Raw genomic sequence first — 20,910 nt, forward strand, 5'->3', positions numbered from 1 at the left:
GGGTATTTGTATGTAGTCATACACTTTGAGCCTCAATGTTAATGAGTTATGTTGGTCTCTGAGCCCAATGTTTAATTGGTCCAACGCTCCTGCAGGCTGCGGTCAATGGCGGCCTTACTGCATTAGATATATGGATCCTCTAGCTGTTAAAGGTGGCTGAAAAGCCTTTCTATACAAAATTGCACCATAAGAACAGCCCTCATCTTCCAAAGAGGACACAACAATGGAGGGTTTTTGCATTAAGTGCCAGGAACAGTCAAATTATGAGGGTATATTAGCCCAGTTTCCCCCTCCTGCTGTTGCTGCTGCTGCTGCTGCTTCTTGTCGTTATTTGCAGAATTTGTAGTCGAGGGATCTGTTGGTTTTGGTTAAATGTTCTTAACTGTGGTTGTTTCAGGTTTAGTTTTATTTAACGTTTAGAATGTATTCTTTTTTTTTTTTTCAGAGGGCATATTTAGTCTTTTTGTTCTGATCTCTTTCCCACAGGTGGAAAGTGGCAACAAGCCTCAGAGAAAAGGATGGAGCCACTTTCCTTCCACTGTCGGCGACCACTCCATCCTCTATCCCTGCACTGTTAGCTTTTTTTATTACTGTATCGGTTGGTATGCACATCAGGTCTTTTTGTTGTTGTTTTTTGTGGTGTTTCCTGCTGCTTCAGGATCCATATTTTAATCTGTGCAAAACGTTTTCACACCCAAAACACAAAAAAGAAAAGACTGAAAGTGTCACATAGAGTGGCTCACACTGCATGTACCCTTTAATAGGCTACGTGAAAGCGCTATGCGGTTCAGCTTTGAAGACAAATGCCGTTCTTCTGTGCAACGCCGTGCTCCAACAACAGTTCCTCAGAAAATCAATTAGACACAACAGCTGATGTGCATTAGCAGCACTTCTGGTAAGTAACAGAAAACACCTGCGCGGACAAATGCACGATAATCTTTGTAATGATGATACGTTGCTCCCTAACCCGTACAGACTGAGGATGCAAAAGGTCTACAAAGATGGGGTTAGTGTCTAATGGAACATAAACACTGGAAATTGCATTTATGAATGCATTAGATTCATAACCCTGAGAGATTTTGCTGTCAGAAATGTCCTCAGCTGTAACGTATTTTTAAATTTCAAAGTTAACCAAGTGTGCAGCGTTGCGTAACGTGGCGGCGATTTGTTGTGGTTGGAACAATAAACTAAATAGTCTGTTGTGTGAACGAAAAATTAGGTCAATGCAGGTTTTCGGCATAGACCTACCTAACTTTCTTTTCTATTAAGGTTTTTCAAACTACCGTATTTTCCGCACTATAAGGCGCACCACATTACAAGGCGCACCTTCAATGAATGGCCTATTTTGAAACTTTTCCCATATATAAGGCGCACCGCATTATAAGGCGAATAGAACAGACGCTACAGTCGAGGCTGGGGTTACGTTCTGCATCCATTAGATGGAGCTGTGCTAAAGGGAATGTCAACGAAACAGTCAGGGGAGGTCGTCTTGTTGCTTCCTCCACTTCCGCACCATTGATTGGTTCATATTCAACTCTCTGGCTGCTGCTCTGTTCCCGCGTTCTACTGCGTGACTAATGGCCTTGAGTCTAAACTCTGCGTCGTAAGCGTGTCTCTTAACAGGAGCCATTTTGGGCTCTTTACACAAACACACAAATGGAAATGAAACGACACGCTTTGCACAGTCGTATATCTCAACATGCACCTCGCGTTACTTCTTCTACGGGGGAAAATAGAGTCGGCGGCTGCTCACCGTAGTTGGGAGACCTGTTGTGGCTCAATATTGGTCCATATATAAGGCGCAGCGGATTATAAGGCGCACTGTCAGCTTTTGAGGAATTTGAAGGTTTTTAGGTGCAACTTATAGTGCGGAAAATACGGTATGTCTGTGACTCATTCCTGTTGCAAGTCTCCAGTAGTGTATGAGTTTGACGTCGTTGTTTTGCAATGTGCAACTGTCAGAAAAGCACGGTGACACACTGACATGAACCAGATCTCGATTCCATCCCCATCCATTATTTAGTTCAACTAGGACGGCATGGCCAATAAAAACGAGGCAGCCAGGCATGGAAGACAAAATGTCAGAGAAACTGGCAACAACAACATGAAGTAGTCCTGCTATTAGTTTTAAAAACTCTGCGTGTTTTGCTCTGTCCACATAATTGCCACAAACACCTAGTCACCAAATAATCGAGTGGGAAGCCCAAATATTTCTTTCTGAAGGGGCCCAGAGAGATTTACATAGAGCAGAATAGAATAGAAATACGTTATTGATCCCTGGAGGTAAATTGATTTGAGCTGTGAAACGAAGGCTATCATCTTTAGCCTTTGGTCTCGTTATAAACAGCCTCATGCAAAATTGAATGGAGTTGACATTTAGCAAGTGTACAACACATGCTCACAAATATCCCCCATCTCTGCTCTCACACTCTGCCCCTCACTGTCCTTCCCTCTCTCTCTTTCCAACCAGACGTTGACCTGAGTGAGTTTATGCGCTGAGGATTTTTCCCCCTGTTGATTGTGTTGTTTATTAGCCACTTTTTGACTTTAGAAAACTCTCTCTAGTTGATGCAACTTCAATTATAAAAGAGCAGCAACATAAATACTCTCCACACACGGCATCACACACTTGAAGTAGTTTTTGTCCGTTAGAAAGAGATTGCATGTTTTTGTATTGTGGGAGGAAACGGGAGTATCCGGAGAAAACCCACGCAGACACGGGGAGAACATGCAAACTCAACACAGAAGGGCCGAGCCGAGATTTGAACCAGGAACTCTCTTGTTGTGAGGCGACAGCGCTGTTGATGACTCTAAATCACCCGTAGGTGTGAATGGTTGTCTGTCTCTGTTCGTCTCTATGTGTCCTGCGATAGACTGGCGTCCTGTCCAGGGTGGACCCCGCCTCACGCCCGATGTCAGCTGGGATCGGCTCCAGCCCCCCGTGACCCCGACGGGGACAAGCGGTTGAAGATGAATGAATGAAAGAAAGAAATCGCTGTGGCCTCTATCTACTCCTTGGAGACTTAACCATAACCTTTACCTTATAATCCTTGGAACGTAGGTCCTGGTTGATCTGGTGATCAAGTGCAGTTTAATAGCACAGCAGACACTTCCCGAGCAACTGCTTTGTCAGAAATTCAACAAAAGCGCAGCTGGTATATCTGTTTACAGCACAGCTTAACAAAACCATGTTTGCTTTAGTAAAAAAGTTTTTAAAAATGGCCTTTTTTTCGTCGTGCTATAAGATGCTGTGATCTGATTTCATGTGTGAATAGTTTTCCACACAACAGCAGAGCACACAGCTCACTGCGGCTGCTCCTTCTTGTTCTGCTTGGCCCTGTAATATCTTAACCTGATCCACCAATGAAAAACTACAAAATTACACAATACCAGTTACACTGCTCCTTCAATTCCTCATGCATGTGAAGATGTTTGAATCCAGTGCGGTAATGGCGGACTCCGCCACCAACAATGAAAAACACTACATAGAGAGATAACTAGAGAATTTATTTACCAGCTATTGTTGAAAAAAAAAAGTCAACGGAAATATGATCAAAAACGTGCTTTGGCTTCACGTAAATCTTAAGGATTACTGTATAACTTCAACCGGGTCTTAATCTTAATCCTTAATCCTGTTTGCCTTGTGGAAGCCAGCATTTTGTCCCCAAATGTTTCAACGATTAGACCTTCAATAGACTGATGTTGCAACAAGATTTAAAGTGTACACACACACACACACACACACACACACACACACAAGCAAGGGCAACCTCAATCACTTAGAAAAAAAACACAAATACATTCTTACTCCTCACACCTCTTCTGTCACATACATCTACCTAACCTCGACTAACCACTTGACAACTGTGCTCATCAGTCAACTGGGCTGTTTTAGTTAAATGAAATTAAAAGGCTTTTCTGTCACACACACACACACACACACACAGAAGGTGTGATGTTATCCAAACAGCCAGCTGTCTTGTTGTGTCAGGCTGGTTGCTCTGTTGGCTGCAGGCCTGAGAGGAGGCTTACTTAGAGAAAACAGAGACTCACTCTACATTAGACTGACTCCCGTCAATGGACTGGGCCCTACATACTACACACACACACACACACACACACACACACACACACACACACACTTCTTTCGCATTCTACACACATGCATTCACAGGGACATTCTCTCGCCTCTTGCCTCATTCCCTCTCACACCCTTGCACACACACACGGGCAAACATGGACAAGTTTTCATGCAGTGTAACATGAGTCCCTCGATTCTTGTACAAGCTCGGTTGCCAAGTCCAACATGTACTTTGGGGGCAAATGCATTTTTTGTGGAGAGTTATGTGGAGATGTTACACACACACACACACACACACACACACAAACCTTTTAGTGTGCATACACGTATACAAACAAATTCCAACGCACACAGAGCTGAACCAATTTTATGAATAGTCAAATATTTGCCAAACCAGAAACAGGACCGACATTTCATCAGTCATGGAAATTAAACACGCACACACACATGCACACACTTGAACCTGAAACCAACTCATTCTCCTCTTCCACAAATGAATCTAATCTTTCAGCTTCCCCTTCATTACATCCTCACTGTCATATCTGCTTCACAGAAACTCTCAGAAGATTCAGAAAACAGGTCAATCTGTGACCTCAATCAACCTCTACTGGTACCCGGCAGGAACTGCAACAACAATCAAAGAAGATCTGATTTACTCCTAGTAAAGTCTACTTCATATGTATTTATTTGTTTGAAAATAAAGGGGTTTACGCAGGGAGCAAGGAGGGAAGCCACAGTGAGTTATACAAAGCGCTCCCCAATCGATATAAAGCTTCTGCAAAATCAACCTTACGTAAAGGACTTTGAATTAACTCGTGTATGAAAGAGCTTAACAAATAAAGTCCTCTGTTCCTATTCTGCATTCTTGACTTAATAATCCAAGAGTTGGTTGACTGAAACAGATTTCTGAAACGGTCGGTGAATGAAGCAGTGAGAAATAAACCTAACATTGTACATGTGGACCACGCAATGGCGCAGGCTTGCAAAATAGTGTGCTCTATTGAGTGTCAACGCAAATCCATATCAACCACGACAGAGCCGTATATAGAAAGAGGCTACACACACACAAGCTTTGACACAGTAGAGGTGTGTATTACGGTTAAATTGTGCATTTGACGCAGTTAAATCAAATGTATTGGATGTTGGAACAAAGCAAAAGTAAACAGTGTGGCAGCCCATGTGTTGCAGCCATTCTGGGACCGTTTAGTGTCCCTTTAAGGGTGCTGGAGTGCAGAAATGTGATGCATCATTTTCTCAAGTTTAATCAAGATCCGACAGTCTAACACACAAGTGAGAGAGCCCTTGATCCCACAGCAGGGGACAATAACGATTCCCCATTCAGTGAATAAAGAGGAGCAGATGACGGACAGCAGTCGTGCCCCTCTGGGGAATGCTGTCTAAGAAGGACACCTTCTTGCTCCTGATAGCTTCCAACAAAAGGTGAAATAAACATTGCCTGCTTCAGTCAGTTTCATTACTCTTGCACATATGCCCGCCATTGTTCACTCAGAGCACTTCAAAGAGCAGCAACGGTCTGACGCCGCCACAACAGAACAGATATCTTTAAAGGGCAATAAAAGAACATTGATTCGCAACAGATTCTGTGACACGGAGACGAGGGAGAGATTTCCATCTTTAAATCTAACTCGTGTCAGAGCGGTGTGGAAAAACTGTCAGTTGACTCTGTTTTGTTTATTGGTTGCTTTAAAAGCATCTTCTCCCTGTCTGGTGAAAGACGGAAATAAACATGTTCAGTACAGATGGAGTGATGTATGAGACGACTACTGGTAAGAGCTGACAGATTGTTCAAGCCCGACTTCTGACTTCTGCCTTCGGAGAAAAGCTCTTGCTGTTTTCTTCCACTGTCGGAGGAATTGTAATGAGTTCACACTTTAAGGCTAAGCCAACTCTCACACCCACCCACATTAGCTCCATATTAACTAGACAGAGAAATTAAATTAAATTGAGAAATTAAGAATACAGTGTACTCATTTGGCTGTTTTGTCCTGTGACACGCTTCCTTTTCCTCTCCCTCCCTCCTCTCCTCCCTTCCTCCCCCCGTCACTTCTTCTCTGCTGTCTCAGGTGGGCTGGATATCGATGCTGAGCTGGTTACGTCGTTTTGTTTGCCCGGGGCATCGTCAAGGACGTCTGTGCTTTTTCGGAGACATTATGTCATAAATATTAAAATGGCCTGTTGCTTCTAGCTACGCTACGCAATGTGATGAAAACATCAGTGCAGACATATTTTCCCCCAAATCTCATTGTGACCAGTTTATAAGATTTGGAGGTAAAGTCTAAGTGTCTGTCTTCCAGGAATTTAGAGGACATAGCTCGTATCCTTTCCTGTCATCAATACCAGGAAGTCCCTACAAATGTGGGATACATCTGGAGATTATTTACATAAGGCTGGTGGTAAATGTTTGACATGAACTGTAAAGCTACTACAGGGTATCGAAGTAAAGCCATAAACTCCTGCATGTTTTTGATGATGATTCAAAATTGAGGTTTTCATGCAGAGTGAGTGCAGGGCAGAGGGGTTGTTTCGTTGAATATGTGAGTCTAGTCTGCCATTGGTCCTTTTTTCTGACTGAGGTTTGTAAGAGTTGCAATCTCTGGCTCCAAACGTGGCTCTGAAACATCCAGCAGCCTAACTGCGTATTGATAAATCTGTGACGCTGTCCCTGGTGCTGAAGTAGCAGATGGATTTGTAATTGTGTCGTCTTCAACTGAGTCCCGCCCATCTTACACTTTCATCTCGGATCTGTAATACTTTCTAAATGAAATAGCTGGAACCAAAAGAGTTGTTTATGGTTAGCTAGTCGCGGGTGAATGGAATAGGTCATTCATCTGGCACGCTGTTTCCCTGTTGTCATGTGTTGAAGTGAAAGAGATCAGATGAAAGTTCTTAGATATCAGTGCCATTATTTTGTCCTTTTTGGATAAATACTGTACTAGACTCGAGATTCAGAGAATTAAGTGTGATTTGTGAGTTTAACAGGGCTGGAGCATGAGCTCTCACATGCGTTGTATCTCACAGCGTAACAGTGATGAAATACTGTTGGAAATGGAAACTAAAGTTTAAAAATGCCACTTTGGCTTTGATGGTCGCAGAATACATTCAATTGGCAGGACGCTATGATTTGCAATTGGTCAGTGATGTCACACAGTAAGTTAGACTTGTTTTTGTGTGTGCATCTTTCTGGTTTGGCGACACGGTGATGTAGTGGTTAGCACTGTCGCCTCACAGTGAGAAGGTTCCAGGTTTGCATCGCGGCTCGGGCGCTTCTGTTTGGAGTTTGTATGTTCTCCCCGTGTCTGCGTGGGTTTTCTCCGGGTTCTCCGGTTTCCTCCCACAGTCCAAAGACATGCATGTGTTAGGTTAACTGGTGACTCTAAATCACCCGTAGGTGTGAATGGTTGTCTGTCTCTGTTTGTCTCTATGTGCCCTGTGATAGACTGGCGTCCTGTCCAGGGTGGACCCCGCCTCACGCCTGATGTCACCTGGGATCAGCTTCAGCCCCCCACGACCCCGACAGAGACAAGCGGTTGAAGATGAGATGAATGAATCTTTCTGGTTTACAGTATGTCCTCCATTTGCCTTGTGTTCATTATTATAACTTCTTTGTTCATTCAATGCATTTGGGGACCAAGTGTGTGTAAGCCTTAGGTTGAAGCCATGATACAAAGATCAATGAAAGGGGGGTCACTTCACATAACATAACAAAGAAACTTCAGGAAAAAATAGCCGTTACAAGGTGACGTCTTCAAATTGCTTGAGAAAACCTCAAGATATTAAACACAATTCTATAAAACAGGGGAAAGCAGAACATCCTCAAATGTAAGAAGCCGATACCAATGACAGATTGATAACGTGTGTGTGTGTGTGTGTGTGTGTGTGTGTGTGTGTGTGTGTGTGTGTGTGTGTGTGTGTGTGTGTGTGTGTGTGTGTGTGTGTGTGTGTGTGTGTGTGTGTCTTTGGGGCAATAAACAAGATGGCAGACAGTCAGGTACAGTATCTCACAGCAGTGCAGATTAATATCACTACTTAGAGAGAACTCTTAATAATCTCATTTCACTCTCCCTCTTTTTTCATCCATCCACTCTTTCTCTTCCTGTCGGTGCCTCTGTCCCCTGCAACTTTCAGCATTTTCTTCCAATTCTCATTAGTCGACGGGCATGACAAATGACATTCCCCGATCCTTCCACAGGAGAAAACATGGCAAACGAAGCAAACATCTGTTCATGTCTCGCTCTCATCTGTGTGGGTGAGCCGGCGCTGTTGTGCCTGAATCACTGTTTCACCTGAGAAGAATGTGCAAGACTAACAAAGATTAATTATTCACAATATGTGTTTAAGTGGATGTTTTCGTCTACCATATATCAGTGTGATTGTTGCACAGAGCAGACTAAAACAACACACACACACATACACACACACACGCACACAAAGGCACACACACACCTACAAAACCTAATGAAATATTCACACTCTCACCCCAGGTGGTTAAGCTGTCCCGCTTAGCTCAGCAACAGCTCATAATTCTGGCTATATCTATATCTGTATTTCTCAGGGGCTAACTGAACAAAGAGTGACTCAGAGGAATGCATGGAGAGCTGTGTGTGTGTGTGTGCGTGTGTGTGTGTGTGTGTGTGTGTGTGTGTGTGTGTGTGTGTCTGTGGTGGGGAAAAGTCAATAGTATGTGTGCGCGGTCAGTGAGAGAACAGTAAAAGGTTACCTGGTGTGTGAAGTGTGTACAAAGCAGTGGTGTTAATTAACCTTTACTATATTTAAGCATAATTCCATAACAAAGCCCCGCTCCACTCAGAAAAGGATTTTCCTCTTGTTCCTACAGTTTTTTGGACGTTTGAGCTTCACTGTGCAGAACGACGTGTGTGCAGAGTTTGACACGAGAAGGGTGTTTTCATGTTTATCTGCTGAAAGCGGAAAGTTTCTCTGTTCTGATTAAGAAATCTCATTTTAAAGGGCAGGCCTACGAGCGGGAGCCTTTGTGACGTCACAAACGCATCGCATTCTCACAATGACGATGTCTCCAGCATCCAGGAAGTCACTGCGCTAACCTTCCTGACACCTTCTGTGTAAAACCCAGAAAGTAATAAAGGACTGTTCACTTGTGAGCTTTAGAGGTGTTGGCAGGCGAATGTTTGAACTTTTGGGGAAAGCCATTCTAGCTTATCCCCCTGGGTCTTGTCTTTATGGTAAGCTTAGCTAATTGCCTCCTGACATTAGCTCCGCACCCTCCGTAAGCAACCGAGCATGTGTATGCGTAAAGTAAGAGCAAATGTGTATCCTTGTGTCTTAATGTGTGGGTGTGTGCTTTTGAGTTACGCTCTCATTTAGAGAGCTGACAGGGTAGCTACTGAGGTGTATGCGGCGGGGCAGGGGCGGCTGGTGTGACGCGAACCCAGCAGCGGTGCACTCTGTGTGGGCAGGAGGAGAGACGAGCTAGGCCTGTCTCTATCCATCAGCGCTGGAGTCTACTCAGCAAGCTGGCACCTCCGCTGATGTACGAGAGGGCTGCCGGATGACTAACGAGCAGACACACACTGATACTGACACACACACACACACACACACACACACACACACACACACACACACACACACACACACACACACACACACACACACAAAACAAACACACACTCCTGGAGCAACAGATACACTGTGCAACCTTGCATACTAATACAGTCATACTGTGGTCCGAAAAGCTGTGCAACAATGGTTGGTTGTGTGTGTGTTGTGTGTGTGTGTGTGTGTGTGTGTGTGTAGTATGGCAATACTGAACATGCACAAGTTCAGTCATTCTGACGACCACAAATACACACAAAAACACACACGTACACACATTCATTTTCACCACCATCGCAAACTTTCTTTCTCTCTCATACACACTATCATAGACTAAATGAAAAAATCGCACAATCTCTTGCTCTTTCCCTCTAAACCCTTCGACACACACAGACCTACAACCTACACACTTCCTGTGTGACCTGCTGGGATGTCACAGTATATCTGTCACTGCAGTCCTTTCCAATCTCGCACCTTCTCACCAGCGAGCTCTGACTGATGCAGGCGACTGGTTCTCGGCTGAAACCGACAAAGTGATCTGATCGTTCCTCAAATCTCTCCACTCTGACGCAAGCTAATTAGCTAATTTCTTTTTGACAAATTTGAAATTGTGCCTAACACGGGATTAATAAGGAGAAGTAGTGTGTGTAATGAAACCGGATGCTCATGAAGATCATTCCTGGTGGACTGGAAAGACACTGAAGGTTAAAACTGCAGAGTAATACGGTGTGTCCAGGAGGAGAAAAGGGGTTTTCTTTGCAATAACCATTACTCTGAATGATAAATGATACTCCCCCTTTCCCAAAAAGTTCTCTTATCTCACTTCTAATGTGCTGCGGCTCGAACGTACAGTAACTGTGAGGAAATCTCAGGGTTTAGGAATGCTCCTGGAATGGCACTAAATGCAACTATCTTACTTTCAAAAGATTCCCTCCATAACTGCTCGACCACATAGTGATAACAACTAAATATCCACTCGTATGGTTTACATGTTTTAGAAATAACGGTTTTCTGAAGGTCGGACATCCATAAAGAACCACAATTGCAGAGATACAGATTTAATGTGATGTAATGTCTAACTCCTAAATATGTGATTTTTTTCCGAGGGAGAGGAAAAAATGTGCAAACATCCTGGTGTTGACGGGATTTGGACTAAATTAACTTGCATTTCCTGTAGATTTATCATCACATGTTTGCATATCAGAGAGCTGCTTGTCAAAAAAGTGCATTTTATTTTAGGGTAGACAAGCAGAACCTATGGAAGACACTAACTTTAAGATACTTCTTCTCTGGTTTCCTGCACAGAAAATGATGAATCTGCCTGTTCCAATCTTCACCTCCCCTTCCCCCCTCTCTTACACTGTCTTTTATCAAGGGTTTTGTATCTTCTCTTGCTCCCTCTCCATCTATCCTTCTATTTTGTGCCACGACATTGTGCCAACTGGTGACCTGGTCGCATGAATCCGCACCGCGTCTGTGCTGTGTTACACTCCGGTAAAGACATAAAATAAAACACACATTACCTTTAATAGGGTACCAACTCTGTCCCTATTCATGCAAACACCGGAACACATCATGACAGTATTTATACACACATACACACACACGCGCATCCCTCTTTCTATCCATCCTATCTAATGGGTCCTTAGCATTTTCCAGCATTTTCCATTGGGTGCTAGCCAACATCCTCCTCCCTACCTGGAAGTAACTTGCAACCTAAACACAGAGACTCTTTTATGTGCTCAGGTGTCTCATATGTCACCATGTTCTCAGGAAACAAAGTGCAGTCTCTTCAGGATGCCTTTGATCTTCTTCAAGTCTGAGTGCATTTTACTTTCTTTTTTTTTGGGGGGGGGGTACTGGGGGTGTCTATGCACCTAGGGGTTGAATCATCTCTCAGTACCACAGCCTTTTCTAATGTTTCAGAGGAGAATAAACCGGTTCACATGTGACACTCTCATCACTGACAGGCTTGTAAAGGGCAAAAGTACCGCGATGGATGCAAGTAAACACGTCCATACATTTTAGCTGAGCCAAATTGGATTTGAATTCACCGATCATAATTTAAAAGCTCTTCAAAAACCCAATCAGTGTGAAGTTGTTAGCATTTTCACAGGACAGCAGATATAATCTGCAGCTCCTTGATGAACATCAACCAACCACATCAACCAACCACTCAATTTCACTGTAGTCACTGCACAATTTCCACCTCATACACCCCCCGTCACCATCACAGAGGGGTCAGACTAAATTGCTACGGTTGGTTTGGTGGGTAGGGCAGTAAATCACGAGGAAAACAAACAGATAATCAAGGCCATTCGATATTCAAAGATGTATATATATATATATATATATATATGGTGTATAGATGTTGAAATAAGGCCAGAACACCAGGGAAAAGAAGAGAAAGTTCCAAAAGCTGTAACGGCATTGATCCACCTGGTTGGACGACGTCCAACAAACCAAACACTGAACAATGAAAACCTGTTTTGCACCGACGACAAACAACTCAATATTCTGTAAAAGTCCTTGACAGATAAAGAATCAACTCTTTAACAAAAAATTAAAATCCTCCACGCTCACACATCTCATCTTTTGTATCTAGCGTGTTAGAAATAAAAAAGTTCCACCATTCACCCCTCTGCCCTCTGAGGTTTGTTGTGCTACAACACCATCAAGCTACTTCCACCTTTGCTCTGCAGAGAGAACACTTATTATTCGCACCACCACATGAGAACAAACTAGACATATGTTGTTTTTTTATCACATTTGGGGAAGACAGTCTGTCCCATATAGGTCCTGTAATACCCAATTCTCATCAGTGTGAATGCTATGTGGGTGTTCAAATAGAAATAAAGTGGCATTCGGCTTAAAGAGCCAACTAAAGCTGACAGTTAATGCATCACAGACGCTGAACAAATCTGTGTGGTTAAAGGATAAAACTGAACTGAGGTTGATCATTAGAGCAAAGTGTGTATCCGCCTCGTAGCAGATCGTCAGGATGGGTGGCTGTGCTACATGATGACGGACCAGAATGGCCCTGGGATCAATGAATGACGCACTCAAAATATGTGACTGAATCAATCTCTCTCTCTCTCTTTCACACACACACACGCACAGACACACACACACACACATCTCTGTAACGTTTCCCCAGACACAAGAGCAGACGTGGATACATAAACTCATGCTGATGACAAAGTATGTGTTGAATACACACTCTTACTTACATTAACGACACAGAAACATCACACCTTACATACACACATCAAAGCATGGACAAGTGCCATATGTCATCTTCATACTTGCATTTAGCATACTTGGGTGAAACATTACTTTCTGGAACACACACACACACACACACACACACACACACACACACACACACACACACACACACACACACGGAAAGGAATCATCTTCTGAGTATCGCACATAATGCAGACTATGGCTGGAACCCATTTCAGCAAATGTGATTAGCCCAACACACGCCATCTCATTAAGAGATTGAATCTTAATGTCAGCAGTGTTTCAGTGTGGGAGCACTATTTGGCAAGAGGCAAGCCCAGATGCTTATCAGTGTCTCGATTCATACTGCAGCAGCACATCAGTTAGTATAGCATACACAGGAATGTACGCGCATCGATTTCAAATATGCACACAAATTAACATGCATGCATTGTCAAGCTGTTTTATGACACGTTTGCACACAGCATGGAAACGCACACACGCACACGCACACACACACACACACACACACACACACACACACCGGTATCTGTTTCTATAAAACCACTTACTAATTAGACGATCAAAAGAAACTTTTATTTTATAAATTATGTAATTTATGTTGTTTATGTTCATCTCTAACCACCTGTGAATGTGTTTGTGTGCAGCACGTGTGTGTAGCCATCTGACTGTGTGTGTGTGTGTGTGTGTGTGTGTGTGTGTGTGTGTGTGGCCATTGTCTCGGCTATATGCAAATCATGTTGCTCCTCAATATATTCCCCAGTTTAAGTAAAGGTTCTAAATAAATAACGACACATTGCACAGTGTGATTGTTGATATGCGTATGTTTGTACAAGTGTGTATGTGTGTATACATTTATGAGAATATCTTTTGAGCAAATGTGTCTTATGAATTTGCTTTTGTGTTACCTTTGTGTCTGCATAGATCTATATGTGCAAGTGTGCAAGCAACCGTACACACGTTTGCATATCTGCCACAAAGCATTAACACGCACTGCCATGACTGATGGGAGGTGACCACTGAAGAAATCCATTCACTCAAATGTCACGGACACTCTGAAATAACTGTTAATGAATGAGGAATGTGACGTCTGCAGTAGTACAAAGGGATAATAACGTTTCATTATAGAGTTGATTCAGTATGGCGACATTGCAACGCTGCATTCACAGAGTAGCTTTCATCTGGATGGATCACAATTATCCACATTTAAAGTTATTGCAAACGAGATGTGACTCACTATATGCCCATTATATCTAAACTTCAAAGTTTCACTACAGCCTCACATGAAAAATATTCAATGAATTCGGCTGAATCTATTAAAGTCCGTGCCAAAAGGTCTCAAACGTTTTTGGAGCGAACAGGAACAAGCTAAAGACAACAGACAAACTTCACAAATGGGAAAAATCTATGAGCTCACACTGGAGAAGACTGTTGCAAGTACAGATTCAACAGATGGGTGCAAAAATAAATGCATCAAAAAAAATAATTTGAGTACAAAAACACTGGAGTGTTTGAGATTTGATTGAGAGAAGTTCCTCCCTCTGGATGTGTAAGTAAGGATTGTTTGCTTGCACATAAGGTATTAAAACCTAATTAATTAAAGGTGAACAGGCCCTGTTACAGTGAGTTTGTTTTGAAGTCTGTCCACTGTAAGTGGTCAAAAATCACTCAATAGACTTTCCAAAACAAAGTGCCTCAGACCTCCCTTGTTATAAACTGAAGTCAGTTATCCTTCTTCAAGCTACAACTGTACATGATCATCACTAATGTAGAGTACTTAGACACTATTACAGCAGTCCACTTAGACACTGAAATAGTCCCTTCGACCAAATACTGTATTTTTGCAGGTTGTTTTTGGCATATTAACACATATGACACGCACAGGAACACACACAAAAATGTGAAGTGTCCAGGAACAACTGGAAAAATCACTGGAAAGTATGCAAATGTCTGTGATCAGCAGTCTGCACTCACTTAAAAGTACCATAACCATTTGTAAACCACTGAGTCTCAAGTTTAAGTCTAGATCAAGACGCAAAGTGTCCTAACTCTTTGAATCAAGATGCCGCACATACAGGGACTGTTGAAAATGGTCTTCTTTTACACCTGCTTTCCTACATCTAGCCAGTTTTGTAGTAATTAGGTCATTTTCACAGTCATCTCTTGCTGCCCCATGGGGCCTTCAGAGTAAAGGGAAATAAAACACTGTGTTCAAATCCATCCAAATCCATGCAGGCTTGTTAGCAGATGGAATAATCCAAAGAACAAGGTACCTCTCCCTCTGCATTTATTCCAGATTGGGAATTAAACTCATACATTTGAAACTAAATATATCATGTACAGTATACTGCGTAAACACACGGGGTATTTGGGTATTCGCAGAGTTAGCATCACAGTATAAAACGTGTGAAATACGGCTTACACAAACAAAAAACAGCTTTGTTTACAACTCATGCTTTCTGTCAATTTGTCCTCAGTGTGAGATTATTTTCCTAATTTCCCTGATGTTTCTTTATCTCACTTAAACAGATTATTTAAGGCTGTGGTTGTGAGCAGATGTGACGACTTAACCCCTGCGACCTCAGCTGTCCCGCCTGAGAAAATAAAATGTCAACATCCGGCTTCGCAGCCCCTCCTCTGACAGCTCCACTTCCTCCTTCTCACAAGACTGTTGGAAGGGATGTGGTGTTTCGACACCCGAACCGTGGTGGGCATGCTGGTGTATGTGTGTGTGAAAGAGATACAAAGATTCATACATAAGTTTTATATACTGTACATGCACAGATAGGTCTGCAAACAGTGAGGGAAAAGACAAAGCGTGTATTCTGTTGGTCACAGCTGTGCTAATTCAGAGCCAGCCCTTCAATGAAAACACCAACTGCCCTTGTAATAATCCGCCACATGTTCGTATAAATAAATGCAATTATAGAAACAAAGGCACTAAACACTCTGAGTGTGATAGCTTTTCCTCTGAAATATCTTCAGCCAAACAGCATATGTGTTTTACATTCCCAGGTGGTTCAAATAAACAGAAAGTTAACATGAGCATCGACTGCTTCCACCAGAGAGCAGACACAGAAAAGAGCGCCACTTACCAAAACCCAAACCTAATCGAGTAACCGGCAACGCCTACGTGGTTTGGATTGACGGGCGCTCTCTTGGAAGTGCAGCCCAGAAACAGCCCAGCAAGTGCAAAGTGCAAAGCAGAGAAGCATCTTGCGGATTACCGATGTATAACAATGATCAAGCATTCATCTCTAAGGATATGATCACAAACAAGATAACAACTGCCGTGGATTAATACAGTTTACAGTGAGCATGTGTGTCATGTCGACAAGCACCCTCAAAAGAACAAGAAATCCTATACCGACAGACACAGAGCAGGAAAGCTGAGCCCAAATGTTAGCAATAATCTGCAAGTTGGTTAATTGAAACTGCATGAAGAAAGAGGAAATTTGATTTTTTTTTCAAATAGGAGAATTAAAATCAGAAATGTTGGCCATGAACGGAGTATTTCACACCAGAGAAACCAAGCTGTGGTCATCTGAAGCTGTTTTGAATTTTAGAAGTGATACATATAAGCGTTTGAAGTGTCCAACCAGGACTTTTTTTCCAGAGCAACTCTCAGCCCAAACATGAAAGATGTGATGAAAGACTCACAAGCATGCACAGGAGTAGCAGTTAATATTACATCCACTCTTTTTTAGATGACAGCGCGCTGACCTTCTCTGTGAGCCCCAAATCTGTTGGGAGCTTCCAGTGCTATGTAAAGATAAGGGAGATAATGGGGATAATGTAGTACTCTGATTTATTGAATCTACGTGCAGGTTTCTGCAATTAGGTCTGCAACATCACATGGGTGTGCATGGTAAAATTCAAAATACCCTCACGTACCAGCACACACCTGTAGTTTGTTTTTAAAGCCATTCATTGTTTCAGAGTCTCCAGTGTTTTCTGCACACTGTGGCTGCAGCAACAGGTCGCACATTCAAAAGCAATCCTGTAACTGACATAGATGTGGCGATCATCAATCAACAGGTGAATGAAATCATGCATGTGGGAATAAGGTAAGGTAAGGTATGGTGACGTTTATTGTAACTAAGGGTAGATTTGGGTGCAGGTAAAAAGAGAAGCTGCTTACACACACATAGACGACATCAATGACACTGACAAAAAACAAGAAGACATAACAGTGGCAACAGTGCTCCAGACATAGAGGCATGGTTAAAATTTTTGAAATATACATGTATATATATATATATATATATATATATATATTTCAGGGTCTAAAATACAGAATAAAAGTCATCCTAACAGATTCTTGCAGCTAAGCCAGAATAAATAATAAATATATAATACATTAAGAAGGCTGTGCAGTCAAGTTAGTTAGATAAATGAGTGTGTAGTCTATAGCCTAAGTGTTAATGGGGGGAGATGTGTGTGTAAAGAGTGAACAGAATAAAATGCAAATATGTGACTGTTTTCACAATAACATTAAGTTTTCCCTTGGAGACCACGACCTCATACAACTTTTGCATCAGTTTGATAGTGTGATGTGTTTGTGCACCATGACCCCAGCTGCTCATTGTCACAGGTTAACAGGCAATACTACAACTTCAACTAAAACCTGTTATATTTTCAAAAAAAGCAGTGGCATGTTTTCACCCTGCTGCAAAACAATATTAATTCCTTTGAGTGCTTGCTGCCATTTAAAATCAGCCTTCACATGTGGAAAAACGGTCCAAATCAACAGTGAAGCTCTCTGCTATGTAATGACAGAAAGTGCAAGTACTCACACAAAAGCGTGGTAGACGAAAGCCCACTCCCTCGGTCTCTCCAACACGTTGTAGAGGTAATTCTGGAACCGCCGGTACCGCGCGTTCCTGCGGCCGCTCTGCGCGCTGTAGGTCAGCGGCTTCCCCAGCAGGCTGAGCCGGGCGCCCTGCTTCCTCTCCGACCCCACCGCACCTGCAGTGGCGGGAGACAGGAGACCGTCACCGACCCGCACCGTGTTGTTCATCGTCCTCCGCCCAGACTCCACATCTTTCAGTGCGTAGTCCTGCACACGGCGTCCTGTGGAGGTCTTCAGCCAGACCCCGGTGCCGCTGTTCTCCTCGCCGGTGTGACTTCGCGACATGGCATCACCAGCGCAGTGCGCTGGGAGACCGGCAGACATTCACATGTAGCCAAGTGCTCTTGCGCCGGGTGTTTGACTACTTTGACTTTCACTTTACACTAAATCAAACAAAGCAGAGGGTGACGAGTTTAATATCTATTCTGCTCTCATCTTGTCATCGTGTGGCCGTTTGAGCGGACACACAGTTCGGTTTGGACACTTTGGCCATCTGCGCAAAGCTGTAAAAGAGTGGGGTTATGAAGGAGTGGGTCCATCGAGACATTTGACGGGGGGAGGGCTCTCCTACCCTCCCACTCTCTTTCTTCCCTAACTCACTCTCATTCGTCGTCTTATTTCACTCTGTCAAAGTGTGTGGAGCCTGCCGGTGCTGCCCCAGCCATGCTTCCTCTTTTACGCACAGCCGGCACCACCAGAACCACTGGATTAGGAGGTGATCTCGACACCGAAAGTTGTGGCTAAATTTACGATTTCCTTTTTTTAATAATTCGTGTTAATTTAACGCAAGCGAGGAAATTTCCCAATGTCCTACGTGATCATTTTGATTTATCTATTTGATAAAATACAAAGGTGAACGCGCTGGATTCATCTACCACTCATACTATGCTTTGAAACATACAGTATAGTGTATGTTATCTTGTGCGTGCAGTCAGACAAAGGTAGTCTGTAGGGAAGGGTTTACACTCAATTATCATTTATCTCCATCAAACTCTCACTACATTAGTTGAATATTGAACACCACATTGATAATATAGTTCATATTCAGAGGAACAAACTTTACAATGGACCACAGCAACAGTCTCTCTCTCTCTCTCTCTCTCTCTCTCTCTCTCTCTCTCTCTCTCTCTCTCTCTCTCTCTCTCTCTCTCTCTCTCTCTCTCTCTCTCTCTCTCTCTCTCTCTCCGCCCGGAAACGAACGAACAGCCGCGTCACTGTCTTCCCTACAGAGCAGAGTCTGCTTTTTCTTTTCTGTTGTGTCTGTTTCCAACCTGTGACTACACACCAAACCAAATATCCTGCTGTCCGATTTAGATGGTAATAAATATACATGCATGTCCATCCAAAGGCTTTGTTGTTTTTTTTTGTTAAGTGTGTTTAAAAAGTGTGTCTGTAATTCTTTTTTCTTCTAATTCCCCTGATTGGCTTAATGACCGTGCAGCTGATACGGTGATCATGTCTGCACCGAAGAACAGAATCATTAAGAAATAATATTGTCCACTCTTCCTTTGTTGAAGTCCTTAACTGAAAGCAGATTTAGCAGGGAAGTTTACTTTTCATTCCCACTTGAATTCATCCACCCAAAGCTCTTAATGACGTCAGCAACATGACGCCTTCACGTGCAGTTTCCTTTTTTTCTTTTATATATTTTACATCACGGTTGATTTTCTCTTTACCGAGACTTAATCTGTTTCCCCCCTGTTGTGATCAAAGCCTGCTCTCTAGTGGTCAAACATTGGTATTACAGGAGTTGTGTGTCCATGTGAGACAACAACAAGTCCAGAGATTGGGTTTGGGTTACACTCTATGGTTTGGACACAGGCCTATCTGGATTTATGAGAGTCTCCGGTGTTTTCTGCAAACTGTGGCTGGAGCTACAGTTGATCACAATCAAAAGAAATCCTGCAACACAAACTATGATGTGGAGATGATAAATCAACAGGTGAATGAAATCATCCACGTGGGAATGGGGAGATGGGTGTGCATTTATCAGAGTGAACAGAATAAAATGCAAACATGTGACTGTTTTCAATTCAATTCAATTCAATTTAATTCAATGTTATCGATAGTGCCAAATCATAACAAAAGTTATCTCAGGACACTTTACAGAGTAGGTATAAACACACACTCTATGTCTTATTTATGATTTACGTAGATCCAACAATTGCATTTGAGTGGACTATAATTGTATATGTCTGTATTATTTGTATCAGTAGACACACGCAACGTTACAGTTGGCATATTCTCTGTAACAGAAACAAGTTAGACTGGACATCTGTCCTTGTGGCGGATAGAAGTCGGGAGAGGGGCTGGAAATCGGTGGCGTTTTCACAAAACATTAACTTTGCCCTTGCCCTCAAAGCAACTTCAGTCAAAAGCAACTGGACTTGGTTATTTGTCTAGGAAGACGTTTCACCTCTCATCCAAGAGGCTTCATCAGTTCATGTACCTGGATCTCACACCAGTTAGTTGGTCCAGTCCCAGCCTGGTCAGATGTGTACATGAACTGATGAAGCCTCTTGGATGAGAGGTGAAACGTCTTCCTAGACAAATAACCAAGTCCAGTTGCTTTGGACTGAAATTGCTTTGAGGATAACGACGACCTGGACACATGAGAACATTCACAGGCCAACTGTTCCCTTGGAGACCACATCCTCATACAACTTTTACATCGGTTTGATAGTGTGAGGTGTTTGTGCACCATGCCCAGAAATAATATTGTCCACTCTTCCTTTGTTGAAGTCCTTAACTGAAAGCAGATTTAGCAGGGAAGTTTACTTTTTATTCCCACTTGAATTCATCCAGCCAAAGCTCGCAATGACGTCAGCAACATGACGCCATCACGTGCAGTTTCCTTCTTTTTTTACATTTTACAGTTGATGTTCAGGCCAGTCTGGGTTTATTGTCTTGTATTTAACTTTTCTAAACACACCCAGTCCATGTTGTATTAGGTTTATATATTATTACTATTACTATAGACAACCTCAAGATAAACGGCCCTATGTCCCCACAGCACCTGACCTCGTGTCAACCAATCAGAGCGTTAGTTTCGTTTCTTAACCATTTACGTCATTTCATTAGCTCTCTGACGTAAGCCACGTGATATAGTCGCGCAACAAACGTCATATTCAACATC

General features: G+C 42.8%; 1 protein-coding gene across 1 annotated transcript in view; it reads right to left on the minus strand.

Annotated features, from left to right (window-relative positions):
* Nucleotides 1-18,098, minus strand: part of kcnq5a (potassium voltage-gated channel, KQT-like subfamily, member 5a) — a gene marked incomplete at both ends in the record, with an annotated part of 98,145 nt that extends 80,047 nt beyond the window's left edge. Inside the window, one exon of the mRNA XM_083922366.1 lies at nt 17,719-18,098. Coding sequence (XP_083778492.1) covers nt 17,719-18,098 — 380 coding nt within the window. The remainder of the gene's footprint in view (nt 1-17,718) is intronic.
* Nucleotides 18,099-20,910: the final 2,812 nt, after the last annotated feature.

This window comes from Echiichthys vipera, assembly GCF_963691815.1.
Source record: "Echiichthys vipera genome assembly, chromosome: 11".
Lineage (NCBI taxonomy): Eukaryota > Metazoa > Chordata > Actinopteri > Perciformes > Trachinidae > Echiichthys > Echiichthys vipera.